This window comes from Sceloporus occidentalis, unplaced genomic scaffold, assembly GCF_023333645.1.
Source record: "Sceloporus occidentalis isolate IW3139 unplaced genomic scaffold, rSceOcc1.0.p SCAF_14, whole genome shotgun sequence".
Classification (NCBI taxonomy): domain Eukaryota; kingdom Metazoa; phylum Chordata; class Lepidosauria; order Squamata; family Phrynosomatidae; genus Sceloporus; species Sceloporus occidentalis.
Window position 1 is genome coordinate 9,762,622 of NW_028316994.1, and position 18,018 is coordinate 9,780,639.

Here is an 18,018-nt window from a genome sequence, read left to right on the forward strand (position 1 = left end):
CTATTCCACTCCCATAACTGTATAAATATGCTTTGTACCTAAATCTTTAATACCACTCGGTACTGCATCTGAAGTAGGTTTGTACCCATAAAAGCTCATGGTAAAAAAAATCATTCTTAAAGGGTGCTACTACATTTCTGTTTTACTGCCCATGTATTAATGCACATTAATGTACATTACAGAAGATGTGGTGTGTCTTATGTGTGTGCATTTGTGTATGTGCCCTCAAATTGCCTGTCAATTTATGGAGAGACCATTAATTTCATAGGCATAACCTCCAATATTTCACAGATAAAAACTGGAACACATATAGCCAACCAACATCAGAGTTGGTCAGGATGGCAAATGAGGAAGAACAAAAGCTGAGAGATGTTGCATCAAGGTTTTTTATTTATTTATCCTGAGTCAATTGGAAAGGGCAAGATCTGCCTCTCTTCTCCCTCTCTTCACTTTTGCTGAGTGCAAATTACTTTTGCACTTTGAATTCAGTTTGCACTAATGGAAGTAAGATGAGAACAAGAGGAAAAGTGGGAAGAAGAGATCCTGGAACATTTTAAAAGCAGGTGAATAAAGTGGGATGACAGATGGTTAATCAGGACTGTCCCTGTCAATTTAGGACAACTGGAGGGTGCGATGATAAGTTTTAAAACCAGTGATCATATTTATTTCCTAATCTACCTCATAGTCAGATTTTTTCCCCCTCCCTTGTAGGTGTTAAGAAAATCTTTATGGACAGCTGCCTTGTTTCTGTAAACCAATGACTCCCACTATGTGTGTAGCATAGTGGTTTGAGCGTTGCACTACAACTCTGGAGACTAGGGTTTGAATCTCGGCTTGGCCATGGAAACCCACTGGGTGCCCTTAGGCCAGTCACACTCTCTCAGCCTCAGGAGAAGGCAATGGCAAAACCCTTCTGAACAAATCTTGCCAATGAACTCTTGTGACAGGGTCACCTTAGCGTTGCTATATGTCAGAAAATGACTCAAAAGCACACAGAAACAACAAACTGATCTTGAGCCCAAACCTTTTTGATAATATGTTCTTCACTATATATACCGTAAGCGTGGGACTTTGGCACCTGCAGCACTGAGAAATGACAATAAAAATGAAAAGCATACAACTTTGTAATATGCAGTAGCTGATGTTTCCAAAATGCGTTAGGTACTGTAGATCTTTCTGTGGAGTACACATTGTCAGCAAAGGAAGCATGTTTTTACAGAAGGATAAAAATGAAAAAAATTGGTATGAATTAATAAAATAGTTAAAATGCTTTAGAAAAAAACTGATCTCGAGCAAGTCACACAAGGTGACCAGATGTCATAACTGCAAAGGAGGACAAGGCCCTACAAAATGTAGGACATTCAAGAAAAAAATATTGGCCATTCCAAAAATAAAAGCTAAAAACACTCACATAGCATAGTATAAAATCCATGCTTCTTAGCCATGCTCAGAATGGTATATACAGTAAGTCCTAAATACAGTGATATAGCAAAATGGTGTCCCTTATATGAAATTGAAAAATCAAAATTTGCTATTTGGAATTTATATTTTAAAATATACATTTTAAGGGCATTCTGAAGTTCCTCCTGGACAGAAGGCTGAAATGTAGGGGCATGTCCTGGAAAAGGAGGACGCCTGGTCACCCTGAAAGTCACACCCTCTCAGCCTCAGAGGAAGGCTGAACAAATCTGGCTAAGAAAACCCCATGGTAGGATTGCTTTGGGGTCACCTTAAGGGGGGAAAGGGCTTGAAGGCACACAACAAGAAGAAGAAGTCACAGGAGGACTCCCCTGCCTGGCCTTTTGGCCTCCCAGAAGTGAGGGATGGACAGAAGGGAGGAACTAGTGATGCCAGGATGAGGTTTCCTGGGGACAGCCTTTATGGAGACACATCCATTCCTCTCCATTGCCTGCATGCAGACTGGATTGTCCAGAGGTCTGGTAAGCAATCTGAGTCCCAGTTTAGGGGATTGGGAGGCAGGCTGGCTCCTTGCTGGGGGTGAGGGGCATTTTTTGCAGGAGAGCTAAATGCAAGAAAGGGAAGAGAGATCTGGGGTTGGAGGAAGAAGGGTGAGGAAAGCAAGGAGGCTGTAGGGCTGGCCAAGGGCTGCAGCAGCTCTGCAAAAAGAAAAGGATGGGGAGAGGGACCAGAGCAACCTCCAACCTGAAGACAATGAGGAAATCAAAATAGTCACTGCATCCAGACTGAGGAAATAATTCAGATTGACACCACTTTCCCTGCTGTGACTCAGTGCTATGGATTTCTAGGGATGGTAGTCTGATGTGGCACCACATTCAACAAACATTCAAACCTTTTTTTATATGGGCTGTTTGTTACATGGGGTGTGTAGTGTGGTTTCTGGTGTTTGCAACTGTATGCTGTTTTTATTTGATTTTTTAAAATTGTTTTTATTGTAAAGTATGTATGTATGTAATGCACTGTGTAAATTTACAGCGCTCTATAAATAATGCTTAATAATAATAAAGTCTTAAAGAAATGTTATTTGTGAGCTGTCTTGGGTCCCTTTCTAGGAGAAAGGCAACATAAGTAATAATAATAATAATTACATTGGCTCCTTGTTATCCGCTGGGGTTTGGTTCCAACCCCGTGGATAACAAAACCCATGGAATCAAATCCTATTAAATACAATGGCATAGCAAAATGGTGCCCCTTATATAAAATGGAAAAATCAAGATATGCTGTTTGGAATTTATATTTTTAAAATATATTTTCAAGCCATGGATGCTTTAATCCATGGATAAAAAAATCCATGGATAAAGAGGCCCAACTGTATTATTATATCCCGTCCTTTCCCCAAAACTGGGACTCAGCGTGGTTCACAACATTAAACACACACACACACACTCATACAAATGTAAATAAAAATGCAATAAATAAATAAAAGAAACCTAGACGGTGAGGAAATTGAAATAGTCAAAAGCGCTCCCATACCTAGGCTCAAAGATTGATCAAAATGGTGACTGCAGTCAAGAAAGAGGAAGACTAGTGCTGCATCTATATGCAGAAATAATCCAGAAATACTAATGATTACTGCAGAATAATAATTCTCCAGAAATAATCCCGTTTGACATCACTTTAACTGCCACGGCTCCATGCTGTGGAATTCTAGGAATTGTAGGTTTTTGTCACACCAGAGCTTGGTGTTTCTTGGTTTGTTGGTTTGTTTCCCGCTGTGCCTGTTGTCTGAGTTGCATCTTAGTGACTTTTCTGAACTGCTATCATGTGTTGCAATTTTACATGACGGGGGGCTGCATCCACAAGGCAGAAATAATGCAGTTTGATACCACTTCCTATGGAATCATGGGATTTGTAGTTTGTTGTGGGACCAGTGCTCTCTTGAGAGAGAAGGTGAATTATTTTACAAAACAGCATATCCCATAATTCCATAGCACTGAGCCAAGGCAGTTAAAGCAGTGCCCAACAGCATCTTTGGGTAGATATACCCAAAGAGTGCCAAGGTTTATATACAATAAAGAGGTATAGAAATTATTTTAATGTCAGCTGCATAAGGGATGGCTGGGTTTATCCAGGAAAGAATGCTCAAGATACTGGTGTCTTTATTCCTTCTTGGTTTGAGCTCTGACACTGACACAGCTCCAGAGCCAACCCAAATTACACCCTACTGTTGTGGCATTATATAACACTCACCCCTTTCAGTTTTACCTAACAGTCCAGTCTCTATTGAAAAATGAAACAGTTACACTGTGTTTTCTTCATTTCTTTTGTAAAACACTTCTAAAAGAAGATCTGCTATGGCTGAAGGGCCAAAGTTATAAATTAATCTCAAGTGATGAGGGGAAAACATGGAACACATGTTCATAAGATATTTGGCTTAATTATTCCTTCAATGGTTCATATTAAGCACCAGGTATTTGTCATCTACCACTGTGTTGGGTTTATTCACTGTGTAATTTTGTTAATGATAGAGATTATGTTATGATAGTTGTGGCAGGCAATGTGTTCTGGGAAGATGTACATTCATTATAGTGTGAGTGTTTATTTAGCAATAAGTGCTTTTGTCCACTACTGGATCTTATCAAGGCAGTGAATGAGCATAATATCATGATTCTCCATCTCTCACAAGCAGGTTTTCAAATGTTACTTTAGACTTCTGGATGGCCCAAGATGACAGAAAAGAATATGTTCCAGAACTTCAAATTTCTAAGGAAGAAGAGGTTGCAGGAGTAGGGAATCTGGGTAGGTAATTGAGCAGTAAAAAGTAAGGCCTTCCTTTCCTTAAGCTGAATAAACAGAATAGCATAGGAAGTTGCCTTATCATTCAGGAAATGATAGGTCCATGAGGTCCAAGATTGTCAGCTAGTAGCAGCTGAAACACTTTGGCCATGGATGAGAGATGTGTAGCCCTCCAAATGACTGAATATTCTACAAGCTTTAGTCACAATGGCCACAGGTGTGGGATAATGGGAGTTGCAGTTCAGAAACATAAAGCGAGTCACAGGTTGTCTATCCCTCTCTTAGATTCTAATAAATATTTGTTTTTGATATGGGCAGAGCACCAAATGTTTGATATGTCTGGGCTGGAAATGCTTGTAATTCTGACAGATTTCCTAATTTTTTTATAGTTGATGGGAAAGTAAAGGAGGAAATGTTGCTTCTTCCCAATGCAAAAACTGCAGAAAGTGCTGCCCAGACCTGCCATGAAAGCTGCAAGAATCAACAGGAGGTGCAAGTAAAGCCCTCTCCATTCAGATGTTGGAGGAGGAGATCTAATGTGCCAAGCTCAGGGGATTACATCAATATACTGGGTGTCTTGAAGACATCACAAAACCCTCTTTTGACCCAGCGTGTGCCAGAGAAACGGTTTCACTGCACTGATTGTGGGAAGAGCTTCTCCCAGAGCTCTAACCTGATAGAACATCAGAGAATCCACACAGGGGAGCGTCCATTCACCTGCAGTGAATGTGAGAAGAGCTTCAGCCGCAGCAGTACTCTTGTAGAGCACCAGCGCATCCACACGGGTGAGAAGCCTTACATGTGTGCTGAATGTGGGCGGGGATTTAGCCGCAGCTCCACCCTCACTGATCACCAGCGTATTCACACCGGGGAGACACCCTTCCCATGCCGGGAATGTGGTAAGGCCTTCAGCCGCACCTCTAACCTCGTGAAGCACTTGCGTACCCACTCGGGAGAGAAGCCATACACATGTCAGCTCTGTGGGAAACGCTTCTCTCTGAGCTCTAACCTCCTCAAGCATGAGCGCACTCATTCGGGGGAAAAGCCCTTCCCCTGCTCCCTCTGTGGAAAGCATTTCAAGAAGAAGACCCACCTGGTGTCCCACCATCGTGTGCACACTGGGGAGAGGCCCTACCGATGCGAGGAGTGTGGAAAATGCTTCTCCCAGAGTTCTGTTCTGATCGAACACCAGAGAATCCACACTGGGGAGAAACCCTACAAATGTGCAGACTGTGGTAAGAGCTTCTGCGTGAATTCAAACCTCATCAAGCACCAGAGAATCCATACAGGGGAGAAACCATATGCTTGCTCCATCTGTGGGAAAGCCTTCCGTTACAAGCCCCAGTTCACTCGACACCAAGCACAGGCGCACCCTGAAAAGGAGGAGATGGAAGAATCATTTCCTACACTCGGTTCCTTTGGTACTTGGTCAGAGACACTTCCTCTGATACAGATGTCAGACAAAGCGTAGAATAGAAATCCTCAATGGCTTCTTTATGACTGTAGCATCTCTCACTGTCTTCCTGTTTCTGGGTTTAATCCAGGTTTAATCATAGGGACTCACTGAAATAATTGAGACTTAAGTAATCATGATTGCAATGAATCTACTCTGTGTCTTACTCAATCTGGATTCAACCTTCAGTTTAACTCTAGAACCCATTAGAGTTGTATTCTGTGTCCCTTTCTGGCTGCAATTTGGCTAGCTTTGGCCTCATAAAGGAAATTTTTTCAGTAACCCCATTTACTCTGGCATAAGATCTCCCCATCACATTTCCTCAGTCAAACCAATAGAGTTATTGAACCTGGTTTTCTTCCACTCCACCATGAGAATATTCTGTCTTCCTGCAAGCACTACCACTGAAGCAAATGTAACGTAATTCTCTATAATCCATGTATGGGCAGTCTGGATAATGTCTAGGAAAGGCTGCAGCACTGCAGCACTTGGAAGATGTCCATATTAGTTTCATTATTGCCATGCCCAGTTTATAGTATTATTAAACAGCCACTACTGCACTGGCTGCCTCTGATGAATAGAAATTATTTCCAGGTAACTGGGCAGGAATGCCTATATAAAATGGAAGACAGCTGGATCTTCTCTTTCAAGTTTAAGAAGGCTATGTAGATAGATGGGCTATTGTCTTTGTAGACGAATCTGACATTTTAATCTAACATCTGTTTTTGTGCTCTTCTATATATTGCTGCATTCCTCTGCCTCTTTGCTCTACTTCCTGCAGAATTTTCCTGTAAGTCAGTTTCACGTCTTGTCAGCCATTGTTCTTGAAAACTTGGTTTGCTGCTGAACGGAAATTGATGAAAGAGTTTCATATACTCTTGTCTGGTTGGTTTCCTCTTTCTCTACTCATCCACTCTACAACCTGGGTCTCTTTTCTCATCCAGTCTTTGAGGTGAGCCAGATATTGCCTTTGAGCTGATCTGTCTGTCTGGATGAGGCTTCTGTTTTTGTGTCTCTGCAAGTCCTTTCTTTGCAGACAGAGTGCAAGTTATGCCATGGATACTACCAACCACATTGCACATAGCACTTCAAACCAAAAGGACCAAACTAACTAAGCAAGAATTACATTTATGCAGCTGTAATAGACCTTTTATGCTGGGGAAGTGAAATATCTGCAAATGATTGAAATGTGCGAGTGCAAGAAGCACTTCTTGGAGGGAGAATGTCTGGGGCCTATGTACCAAATGAACAGCAGACACACATTTATTGTACTATTAACCAAGAAGCCAGAGAAGTCCCAGTATTTCTTATCCAAAGTTTTACTGTAAAACTGCTATTTTTGCAAGTGGCAGGGACACAGAATATAGGCATATTGATTCTAAGAGATATTTATCCTTCATAATCCATTTTAACTTTCATAGAAGATTGTAACTGAGCAGTGATTTCAGTCTGAGGTACAAATGGGCAAGGCAGTGAAAAGTATTCGCATATGCTCATACCACAACAGATCCACTGCTTTTTAAGGTACAACTGGTTCTCTGGTTTTATTGTTTCTTATAGTGACCCTAAAAACAGATTTAAAAAACAACTCAATTTCAGCTGCCCCTGAGAAAAACCCTCATTTGTGTATGAATATGTACACCTATATCTTCTTCATTGTAAGCCATGAAAATAAATGTTCTTAATTCATTTTGTTCATCATGTTTGTTTGTTTTTGGTCCTATCTTGCTTGTGGTTTTGGAAGAGAGAGATATCCAAAACAGATAAACAACCAGATGTAAGAGTGATCCACATTTACAACCTGGCCATTGGGATAGATTTGAGAAATAGGATAATTGAAACTGGGATGAGTTCCTAACCATGCTGGTTTTAACCAACCCAGGCAAAAAAAATATGACGGCCTGGGTTTAAAAATAAAATAAAAAAATCCTTCCCATTAGTATTAGTTGACCTTGTCACTTGTATGGTTGTTTATAGGACTGATTTGTTGTTGTTGTTGTTGTTGTTGTTGTTTTGGGGGTATGCTCAAAGTTGGTGTAGATCCAGTGTTATGTTATAGCCAGTGCAGTATTTTCAGTGTTGGGTTAGGACTCTGCAGACCACGATATACATTTCTGTGTAATCATGTAAACTCACTGGTGACCTTCCATAAGTTACATTCAAACTAATAGGAAGATGAAGGTAAAGGCAATCCCCCTCTGAATCTTACAAAGGAAACCTCATGATAAGTTTGCTTTCGGGGGACTATAGGTTAGGGTTGACTTGAAGACATGTAACATCAATGAATGAGATGCAGGTTGTGCAACTGAAAATAAAATAGACAGGTTTTTTCAGTGTGCGTGAGAGTGTGTTGGTGCATAAATTAAAGTATACACCTCAAAGAAAGAAAGCCCATGTACTTGTTTCAATCCGGAAAGCAGGCTACATGGGATTTTTCCTGATTGTCACATGGTAAGGTGTCCATGAGGGCTATAATCCCCTCTGAAACATTATATCTTGAAATTGGCAGTTTATTATTTGTTTATTTTTGCACTTATATCCTGCCATTCTCCCAAGATGGGATCCAAAGCAGCTTATAATAAAAACAAAAACAGTTAAAACATTGATTAGAAAAGTTAAAAGACAATTAAATATCAGTATTATTGAAAATAGAACTAGCATGGCACAGTGGTTTATGTATTGAACTAAGACTCTGCAGATGAAAGTTTGTCTCTTGGCTTGGCCATGGAAACCCATTGGGTGACACTCTCTCAGCCTGAGAGGATGGCAATGGCAAATCCCCTCTGTAGAAACTTGCCAAAAAGAAAGAAAGAAAGAAGATAGGTGCACCTTAGGATTGCCATAAGTTGGCAACAATTTGAAGATACACAATAACTACATTATTAAAAATATGGGTAAAACAGTAAAAAGACTTAAAACATATTTACAATATAGTTACCTTAAAAGATTAAAGGTTTAAAAAGTACAGCACATCATATTACACACAAGCTACAACTGCATAATTAAAATTAAGTAGGCTGGTCTAAATAAGAATGCAGAAAGACAGGAGGATAACAGAAAGACAGTAACACAACGACAGCTTAATTTATATCCATATTTCTCCCAGGAAATTTGTAAAATGATACACCAATGTAAACAAATACAATATAGTTAAAGCATTCCAAAAAGGGCAACGTTAAAATGGAATCAAACTATTAAGAACAGTAAAAACAGTTTAGAACACGCAGGTGGATTTGTTGCAAAGTAATTTAAGAACCAGTACCATGAAAACTGTACAGCACACTCTTAAAAGTAATTCCTTTTAAATACCTTCAGTTCTAATTTTTTTTTAATTAAAAAAGGCCTGCAAATGTAAGGACAATAAAGGGGGGGGGGGGGTGTCGTCCTAATAATAATAACAACAACAATAGTAAAATGCCTCTTCTGTTTTGGGGATTGAGGCAGGTAACAACAAAGTTTGTACAATGCACAACAATAAAAACAACAAACCCCACAAGACCCTGGCCCAAACCTCCCTCCCAAGTATAAAATTAAACAATAAAACATGTTTAAAATATATATAACAATACATCAAAATTAATAAACAATCCACGAATGAGAAAAATAATAAGAGGAGGGGGCTGCATCTACACTGCAGAAATAATCGCATTTAAGTACTTCCGTACAAGGGTCGAAGGGCGGGCGAACACAGGTTGTTAATTTCTGCTTCCCCACCCGGCAACCTCTTATCACATCATAGTAAATCAATTGCGATCTGCATCTCATTCACACTGACACTGAATCAATTCGTGAATTAGATTCTTCAAATCGATTCCTGAAATCGATTCCAATCCGCTTCTGGGTCACACTTGTGTGGAGTCAATTTATCCATAAAGATGTGGAAAAAAACAGTGTCAAAAAGAAGCTGGTTAAATGGATCTAGCGCACCCCCCTCCCATCCGAATAGCTTCAGCGATTTGGTTCAGATGTGAACCAGGGTCATTTAAACTGCTTGAAACCAATTTGCAAGCCAGTTTAAAATGTAGTGGGAATGAGGCCCTTTTCAGTCTCAGAGATATTGATCTATCCACCCCTCTTTAACTATATGCTGTCCAGCTGCTGAAGTTAGTGATCCAATGAGGAGAAGGTATTAATGTCTTTCACTACCGATTGCTTGCAATCGAGGAGCGGTTCTGGTTTCAGCTTTCACAGACTTGCACAACCAAAGCAGAGTTTAGGCATAATATTGTAAGCCGCTTTAATTGTTTTGACAAAAAGCAGGGTAGAAATAAAAGTTTTATTTCTTTAGTTAGTTTTACATCTCATTTTTCTCTAGGCCTGTGTGTTTCTTTTGGTATCCTAGTAACTGCATCCAGGATTCCACTTCCTCCCTCCCCACACCTTTTTCCTCCCATTTCCCTGCATCATGTGAACATGTGTGAGGATGTGACATCATCTCTGGGTTCCCTCTATCACTGCTGCAGGCACTGCCCATTGCACAAGGCACAGGGTTGCTATCCTTGCCTATTGCTTGCCTTGCTTCTGCCCTGGAGGGAAAGAAAGGGGTGGGTGGGGATTTTGCTAAACCTTCTGCAGGCTTTCCATGGCATGCAAGTGGCCACTCCCCAAGATGGAAGGAAAAGCTTTAGGAGGTGCAGAGGGAAAGGAGAAACAGAGAGACAAAGGTAAGACTACAAAATCACTTCTTGGTAGAGAGGAACATAAAAAATATGCAGAAGGAAAAAGAAAAGCAGCCAGAAGCTTCTACTTCTTGTCCTCTTAGACTGGAGATTTAAAATTACCAAAAGGAAGGATCAAAGTCATAACAGCAATGTTCTGCCCCACAGATGGGGGAAAAAAATATTAAGATGGTATGACAGCCAACCTGTGCCAAAATTCCAGAAATGCTAACTTTGGGGGGTTACACAGGTCTTTTCTTCAGCTGTAGCGGCCCAAAGGAAAGTTATATGTACTTTATAGATACAAAATGCATGCATTTATATAGGCCTAGTTCGATAAGATGTTAAAGGATATGATGCACAAATATTGATAAGAGGTGCATGACATTTTAAAAGATTGTCTAGCACACCTTTTTGTGTAATTGTATCGATAAGTTAACAGGTTTTAGAACTGCACAGGGCTCTTCTTCATACGAGGCATTGTTTTGTGCCGTTTGAGAAGCTGATGCATTACTTCTGCAATACAAAGATACAATAAAAATAATGTCCAGTCGTTTGCGTCTCATTATGAGAGTAAGAAAGCCCTCTCCCTGTATCTTAAAACAAGGAATTCCCTGGTGCAGTGGAATGGGAGTATCGGGGGGGGGGGGGAATATATCTTCCATAAAATGTGTGTTGTTATTATATCCTGTAGAGGTGCATATTCTGAAACAATGATACACTGTAAAGGGATATATTAAAATAAGGATAACTAGTAACTACAATCATGCCGTCTGTGTTTTTCATTCACATTCCCAGTGAGAGGTTCTAAGTCCCATATTCCAAATTCTACCACAATGTTAAAGAAAACAAGTGATTTGGAGTGAAACCAAATTCTCACAGGAGCTATCCAGTTTAGAATATTATTATGTCTAGAAGAGGAGACTTATGATCCTATCTGGATCTTACAGAGAGCATCAGTTTTCTTTCCTATCCTCTTGAAGCCTTCCCGTGCTTGCTAAATAGTGTTAAAACGTTTCAGGATCGAGACTAACTGTATGTGAGCCTTCGGTCTGTGTATATCATTGAGAGAGAGAGAGAAACACACATGCACAAGGAGACATGTAGGATGTGTTTAGCAGTGCTAAACAATAAGGGTCCTTGAAAACCTTAGTCTGGATCTATATTGCTTTTCCAGAGGGGCTAGTATCCAGCCTCAATTTATTATCAAAATACACTATGTGAAAAAAGCAACAAATTACAATATGCATTTGGAAGATATTTTGGAGGTTGGTGCAGTTTTGCTCCTGGGCTGAGAGATTCTCAAAACACCCAGTTTTTCTTTTTTTTAAACACCCAGTTTTTCTGAGAGGCAACCATGTTAGTCTGTTTTACAAAGAAAAGGAAGCATCTTGTGACATCTTGAAAATTAACTGATAAACAGGTGTTCATTAATTCAGTATAGGTATTCATGTATTCCAATGCACTTCTTCAAATCCAGCTGAAGAAATGGCCTCAAGTCCCAAACGCATATGTTGAAATAAATTAATTAGTCTTAATGGTGCCATGAGACCCCTCCTTCCTCAAATTACTCAAAGTATTAGAAGGAATGATAGCAGGAGGTAGGAGACTGGACTGCAGCCATTATAGTGAGTTTTGAGTTGGAAGGGGGAATTGCCGTAAATCAGGTAGATCACTTTCTGTGAGCAGAGCCATACTACTGTATCCAGAGAGACAACTGTTGGATACAACCCCTTGTGCCTTGCGACAAGGCGGGATGGCTCTATTGTAGTCAAAAGGGGTATTGGGACAAAGATTCTTACCCACTTAGCTACTTGGTAACCTGCATAGATTCCACTTCTGATTGCTTTTTTCTCAACAGGTGCTGAGCCTGGATGTCAGATTGAGAAAGAGTTCAAGAAGGAAGCACCAGAGGAAAATGTGGAGATACATGAGCTGGAAGTATCACTAAGCCCTGACCAACCAGTAATAGTGCTAGGGAGCAAGAGCAGTGCTGGAAAACAAATAAGGTGCCATGATGGCATGACTGAAAAGGGAGCCGAGCTGCATTACTCAATCAGCGCTCAGAGCTTGAATGACTGTAGCAGTCAGGCAAAGGTGCAGGAACAGCAGTGGAGAAGCCAGGTGAGAAGACGCCAGGCAAAGGAGTCTTCCCATGATCCTCCAGGGTTTATCAACCTTTTAGGTATCCTGGAACCTCCTCCTCCTCTTCCACCTCCTGCCCCCCGAAGGCCAGTGGATAAGCCATACCACTGCACTGAGTGCGGGAAGAGCTTCTCGCAGAGCTCTGTTCTCATCGAACACCAGAGGATCCACACAGGGGAGAGACCCTTTGTGTGCAATGTGTGTGGGAAGCGCTTCTCCCAAAGTTCAACCCTGATGGGACACCAGAGGATCCACACAGGCGAAAAGCCCTTTGCCTGCTCTGAATGTGGACGAGGGTTTAGCCGGAGCTCTGCACTGACAGAACACCAGCGCACCCACACTGGGGAGACACCCTTCCCATGCCGGGAGTGTGGGAAGGCCTTCAGTCGTACCTCCAACCTTGTGAAGCACTTGCGCACCCACTCAGGCGAGAAGCCATACACATGCACCCTCTGTGGAAAGCGTTTCTCCCTGAGCTCCAATCTCCTCAAGCATGAGCGTACCCATTCAGGCGAGAAGCCCTTCCCCTGCCCCCTCTGTGGCAAATGTTTCAAGAAGAAAACCCATCTGGTGTCTCATAATCGCGTGCACACTGGGGAGCGGCCTTACCGGTGTGAAGAGTGTGGGAAGTGTTTCTCCCAGAGCTCCTCCCTGATCGAGCACCAGAGAATCCACACTGGGGAGAAGCCCTACAAATGTCCCCAGTGTGGCCGAGGGTTTTATGTTAACTCCAAACTGGTCAAACATCAGAGGATCCACACAGGTGAGAAACCCTATGCCTGCTCTGCCTGTGGGAAGACCTTCCGATATAAGCAGCAATTCCCACGCCATGTGGCTCATGTGCATCCTGGGGAGGACCAGGTTTCTGTACTTACCTTGAGCACCAGTGTTACTTTAGGCACAAGTGTTAATATGCTCCTTTCGTAGTGCCTAGAACAGCTCCTGGTTGGGCGGCTTCAGGTCCCCTTGAAGTTGATTCTGCTGAAAAGCAAATATGTTGCCAAATGAGGTAGGTCCATAAACTTTCCAATCTAGCATCTCATTGCTGAATTACTAAGCAGTTTCTCTGATCTCTAAAAGAAATACTTAGATTACCATTATTACGGTAAAAACTGGGTGGTTTTTAGAGGAGCTGCTTCTCAAAACCAGGAGGGTTCCTTTATTAGCAAACAGTTTGAAAAAGAAAAGACAAAATGATATTGTGAGTCTCTTTATATTAAGACTATTTACAGTATTCACTAAGAAACAGCCAAATAATATTTCAAGGGAGTTACTTATTATGAATTTTGTGGAATTTACTCAGACAGTACATTTCTGATAACATCTGGAACAAAGAGTCTTAAAATCCCATCTACTATTATGACAACCTCTTTATTTGTTTTCAAGAAAATCCCTGTGTAGATGAATATGACGTCTTGTGGGTATCCATCTTGTTCAAGAGCTAACATAGTTTGACTGTTGAGACTTTTACAATAATCTCGCTAATGTCTCTACCTGATTATCACTGTGGAATCCATCTAGTAAACCTTTCTTTTAGAGGCATATCAAAGCTCCCTGACTATCCAAAAGTCAGTAGTATTGATGGTGTCTTGGCAACTTGTTTGATATGTTCCAGATGTCATGTTCTGTTTGGTGCAGATAAAACAGTTGTGTAGAGCAGGAACATCCCTTAGGCTGATGTCCTCTCTGTTTTTTGTTTTATTTTGTTTGTTTTGAGAGACATCTCACTGACTCGTCTCAAGGCATGGACAACTGACAAAGTAGCAGCCTCCAGACAGACATGTAATTACTAGAACAGCTTTCCCTAACTTGGTACCCTCCAGATGCTTTGTACTTCAGCTTCTGTGCATTCTCATCATTAGCTATGTCAGCAGTTCAAAACATCTAAAGATCACCAGAAGCTGGGGAAGGCTGTGCTGAATTGATAGAACTCCTTTTGAGTTATGTGTAAAGGTAAATGGATGCAATCCAGTCAAAACACATTGCCCATTGATTTCAACACAATTTATTCCAGCAAAACCAATGAGTGTTTAAAAATAGTGGTGGGCAACTTGTGCCCCTCCAGATCCAAGCTCTTATCATATCACAGCACTCTGGAGTCCAACAATGTCTTTAGAAGGCTAATATCTCTGGTGACTTTAAAAGTGATGAACCTTTGGCTGGACTGTGCCTTTGTTCACTCAGACTGAAAACTCTGTGTTGTCTTGTCACTCCTTTTGTGTTTTAAAGTTACGTGAACAAGAGGTCATTTCTGCATCTATATGAATCCCATTAATCAAAGTGTTGAGGCTTTTGTCTCTTCCAGCTGTGGTCTTCCTTGCATCAGATTCACTACAATCAGATTTAGATGGAACAGAAAGCTGCTATACAGTTGAATGAACAAGAGATATGCTATATCCTGTTGTTCATTTTCTTGGAAGTTATTTCATCTGGTGGAGAACAAGAGCAGGCAGAATTCACCTGTGATGAAGCCACCAGGTAATCATGGCACCTCAGATATGTCTCAAACAAAATAGTTGAAACTGGATTTTACCACATTGGGTAATACTTTTGAGACAGAAAATCTTACATTAGACTGTACACCAGTAAGCCTGTGATTCCACAAAGGTTCCTGTCATGGAACTTGGTCTATTTGGACAATTGAAATTGGGATTGGTAAAATCAATCCAGCTCCTGATATGGGACTCATCTGGAAGAACATTCACATGGAAGAGGGAATGACAGCATTATCACACTCCCATTTTGGTTAAAGTAACAGCAACAGTAACAGGACAAAGTTCTTTCATCAAGCTGAAGCTTTCAAAAATTATCCATGGGGATATGCCACTGACCAAAGTGAACTGCTGCTCCATATACGCAAGCCTGAAATAATTGTGCTACCAAGTGATTCTGCTGGAAAACATGAAAGATATTTCCAAATTCATTTGCTGTGTATCATCTCAGTGTTGTGCCTCCACCGTAACACTACATAGAACTGTTAGCTGCTTCATTGCTACCTTAAAAATAACCAGCTGCCAAGATATACAGGAATATCTATAGTAACTGTCAAATTATGGGAGGGTACACACCTCCAGTGTTGTATAACTTACATGCTGGTGCTGTTTATGTGGCAGTTAACGAAAAAAAGGTGTAGTGCTTTGCTCTCACATACCCAGAAACACTGAGGTTATAGTGACAAAGAAGGCACTTCTTCAGGCACTTAACTGATTACTGCTGTGTTCCATGAGTATATGCAGTCATCTTTGAGGGCATGGGTCTCTTCATCTATCTTTTAGTGCAGATATTTTTTTAAAAGTCTAGCAGACTGATTATAAACACTATCAAAGCAATAAACAATCATAGCGTATAACCCAAACGATTGCAAATCAAATGAAAAAGATGACAATTCCTACAAATATTTGAGGAACATCTGCAAATTTAAATATAGCTCAGCTTACCATAGTATTACCTGGTCAAAACCTCATGGAAGCAAGAAGACTCCAAACATTTTGCACCCAAAAGAATCAAGGTTTGTGCTTAACCACATGGATTGAATCACTGTTTGTATTTAACAAAGATTAAAGCCTTATTTTTATTCCTCTTGGGTTTAGTCTGCACTGATGACATAATGCACTTTGGCACCGCTTTAACTGTCATGGCTTCATGCAATGGGATTCTGGGATTTGTAGTTTTGTGAGATATCTAGCCTTCTGTGTCATAGAATCACAGAGTTGGAGGAGACCCCAAGAGCCATCCAGTCCAACCCTCTGCCATGCAGAAACTCACAATCAAAGCACCCCGAAAAGATGGCCATCCAGCCTCTGTTTAAAAATCTCCAAAGAAGGAGACTCTGAGGGCGTGTGTTCACTGTTGCACAGCTTTTACTGTCAGGAAGTTCCTCCTAATGTTTAGGTGGAATCTCTTCCTGTAGCTTGCATCCATTGTTCCGTGTTCTAGTCTCTGGAGCAGCAGAAAACAAGCTTGTTCCATCCTCAATATGATACCCCTTAAAATACTTAAACAGGGCTATCATATCACCTCTTAACCTTCTCTTCTCCAAGCTAAACATACCCAGATCATTAAGTGTCTCCTCATAGGGCATGGTTTCCAGACCCTTCACCATTTTGGTTGCCCTCCTCTGGACATGCTCCAGCTCAGAGACCTCTGGTACCATAACAAACTACAGCTCCCAGGATTCCATAGCATTGAGGCATGGCAGCTAAAGTGACAAACTGCATAATTTCTGCAGTGCAGATCAAACCTTGGTTTTGTTAACAGGGAGCAATAGATTAATTTCCTTTTCATGTACTAGTGTGTTAAGTGAGCTAGGTGCTATTCTTGGAAGAGTGAGTAAAAGGCTGTGTAGAATATCTGATTTTGCGCATTTTATTAGTTTTGTACTGTGTTTCAAATAAACTGTGACTGTTTTGTTTTCACACAGGTTTTTTCCTGGCTCATTAAAAACTATAATTTCACATAAGGTCAAAGCTCTGTCTTGTTGTATGCCTACAAGTAATTTTGGACTTATGGTGACCCTGAGGCAGGGTTTTCCTGACCAGGTGTGTTCAGAGGGGGTTGCCTTTGCTTTCCTCTGAGGCTGAGAGAATGTGACTTGCCTAAGGTCACCCAGCATCTTTCCATAGACCAGTGGGGACTCAAACGCTGGCCTGTGCTAAAACCACACAAACTTTTATTCATGAATGCCCCACGAAAAAGACAGGCAGCTGCCACACTGCCAAAACTTAAGAGGCTTGATGCTCCACTTCAACTTCCACGGCTCAATGCAACGGAATTAAGGGATTTGTGGCTATTTGAGATGTAGCTTTCCCTGTCATTGAGAGCTGTGGTGCCCAACGAAGCTCCAAATCCCAGAATTCTATGGCTTTGTGCTCAGTGCTACGGAATTCTGGGAATTGTAATTTGTTGCAGCACCAGAGATCTCTTGACTGTTGTTGTTTTTGTTAAGAGCTAGAAAAGGCGAAGTGTCTCACAGAACTACAAATCCCAGGATTCCATAGCATTTTGCATGGCAGTTAAGAGTGGCGTCAACCTGGAATATTTCTGTAGTGTGGATGCAGCCCAGGAAACATGAAGAGTGTCATTGTTTTTGCTGCTCTTCATTTATCGGAGCTCTGGTGCCCCATTTTACCCCAAAATCCCAGAATTCCATGGCTTTGTGCTATGGAATTCTGGGATTTTGAGTTTGACAGAGCACCAGAGTTACAGGAGAAAAATACAGCTCGCAAAACTACACATGTAGTCTCAAGAAACTAGAAATCCCATAGAATTGAGCCAAGGAAGTTTTAAATGGGGTGTCAAAGTGCTTTGTTAAAAGTGGAGTCAAACTGCTTTATTTCACCATCTGAGGCCCAATGAAGGTCCAAAACACACTGCAGAAATAACCCAGTTTGAGCCCGCTTTAACAACCCTGGCTCAGTTCTAGGGAATTCTGGAAACTGAAATTTTGCGAGGCGTTTATGCATCTCTGTCAGAGAGCTACAATTCCCAGGACTCCCTAGCACTGGGCCTGGGCAGTTAAAGCGGTCTCAAACGGGGTTACTTCCGCAG

At 41.2% G+C, this 18,018-nt stretch overlaps 1 protein-coding gene across 2 annotated transcripts; it reads left to right on the forward strand.

Moving 5' to 3' along the window:
• Window positions 1-4,116: 4,116 nt before the first annotated feature.
• Window positions 4,117-16,892, forward strand: LOC149303847 (uncharacterized). Of its 2 annotated transcripts, XM_089480973.1 has the most exons (3): window positions 4,117-4,218; window positions 4,605-5,583; window positions 12,558-16,892. In XM_089480973.1, the coding sequence occupies exons 1-3, from the start codon at window positions 4,137-4,139 to the stop codon at window positions 13,396-13,398; spliced, it is 1,902 nt and encodes a 633-aa protein (XP_089337099.1). In that variant the 5' UTR covers window positions 4,117-4,136; the 3' UTR covers window positions 13,399-16,892. The 2 variants fall into 2 exon arrangements, with proteins under 2 accessions (XP_089337099.1, XP_089337098.1); XM_089480972.1 differs by lacking the exons at window positions 4,117-4,218; window positions 4,605-5,583 and adding an exon at window positions 10,216-10,332 and having other exon boundaries at window positions 12,188-16,892.
• Window positions 16,893-18,018: the final 1,126 nt, after the last annotated feature.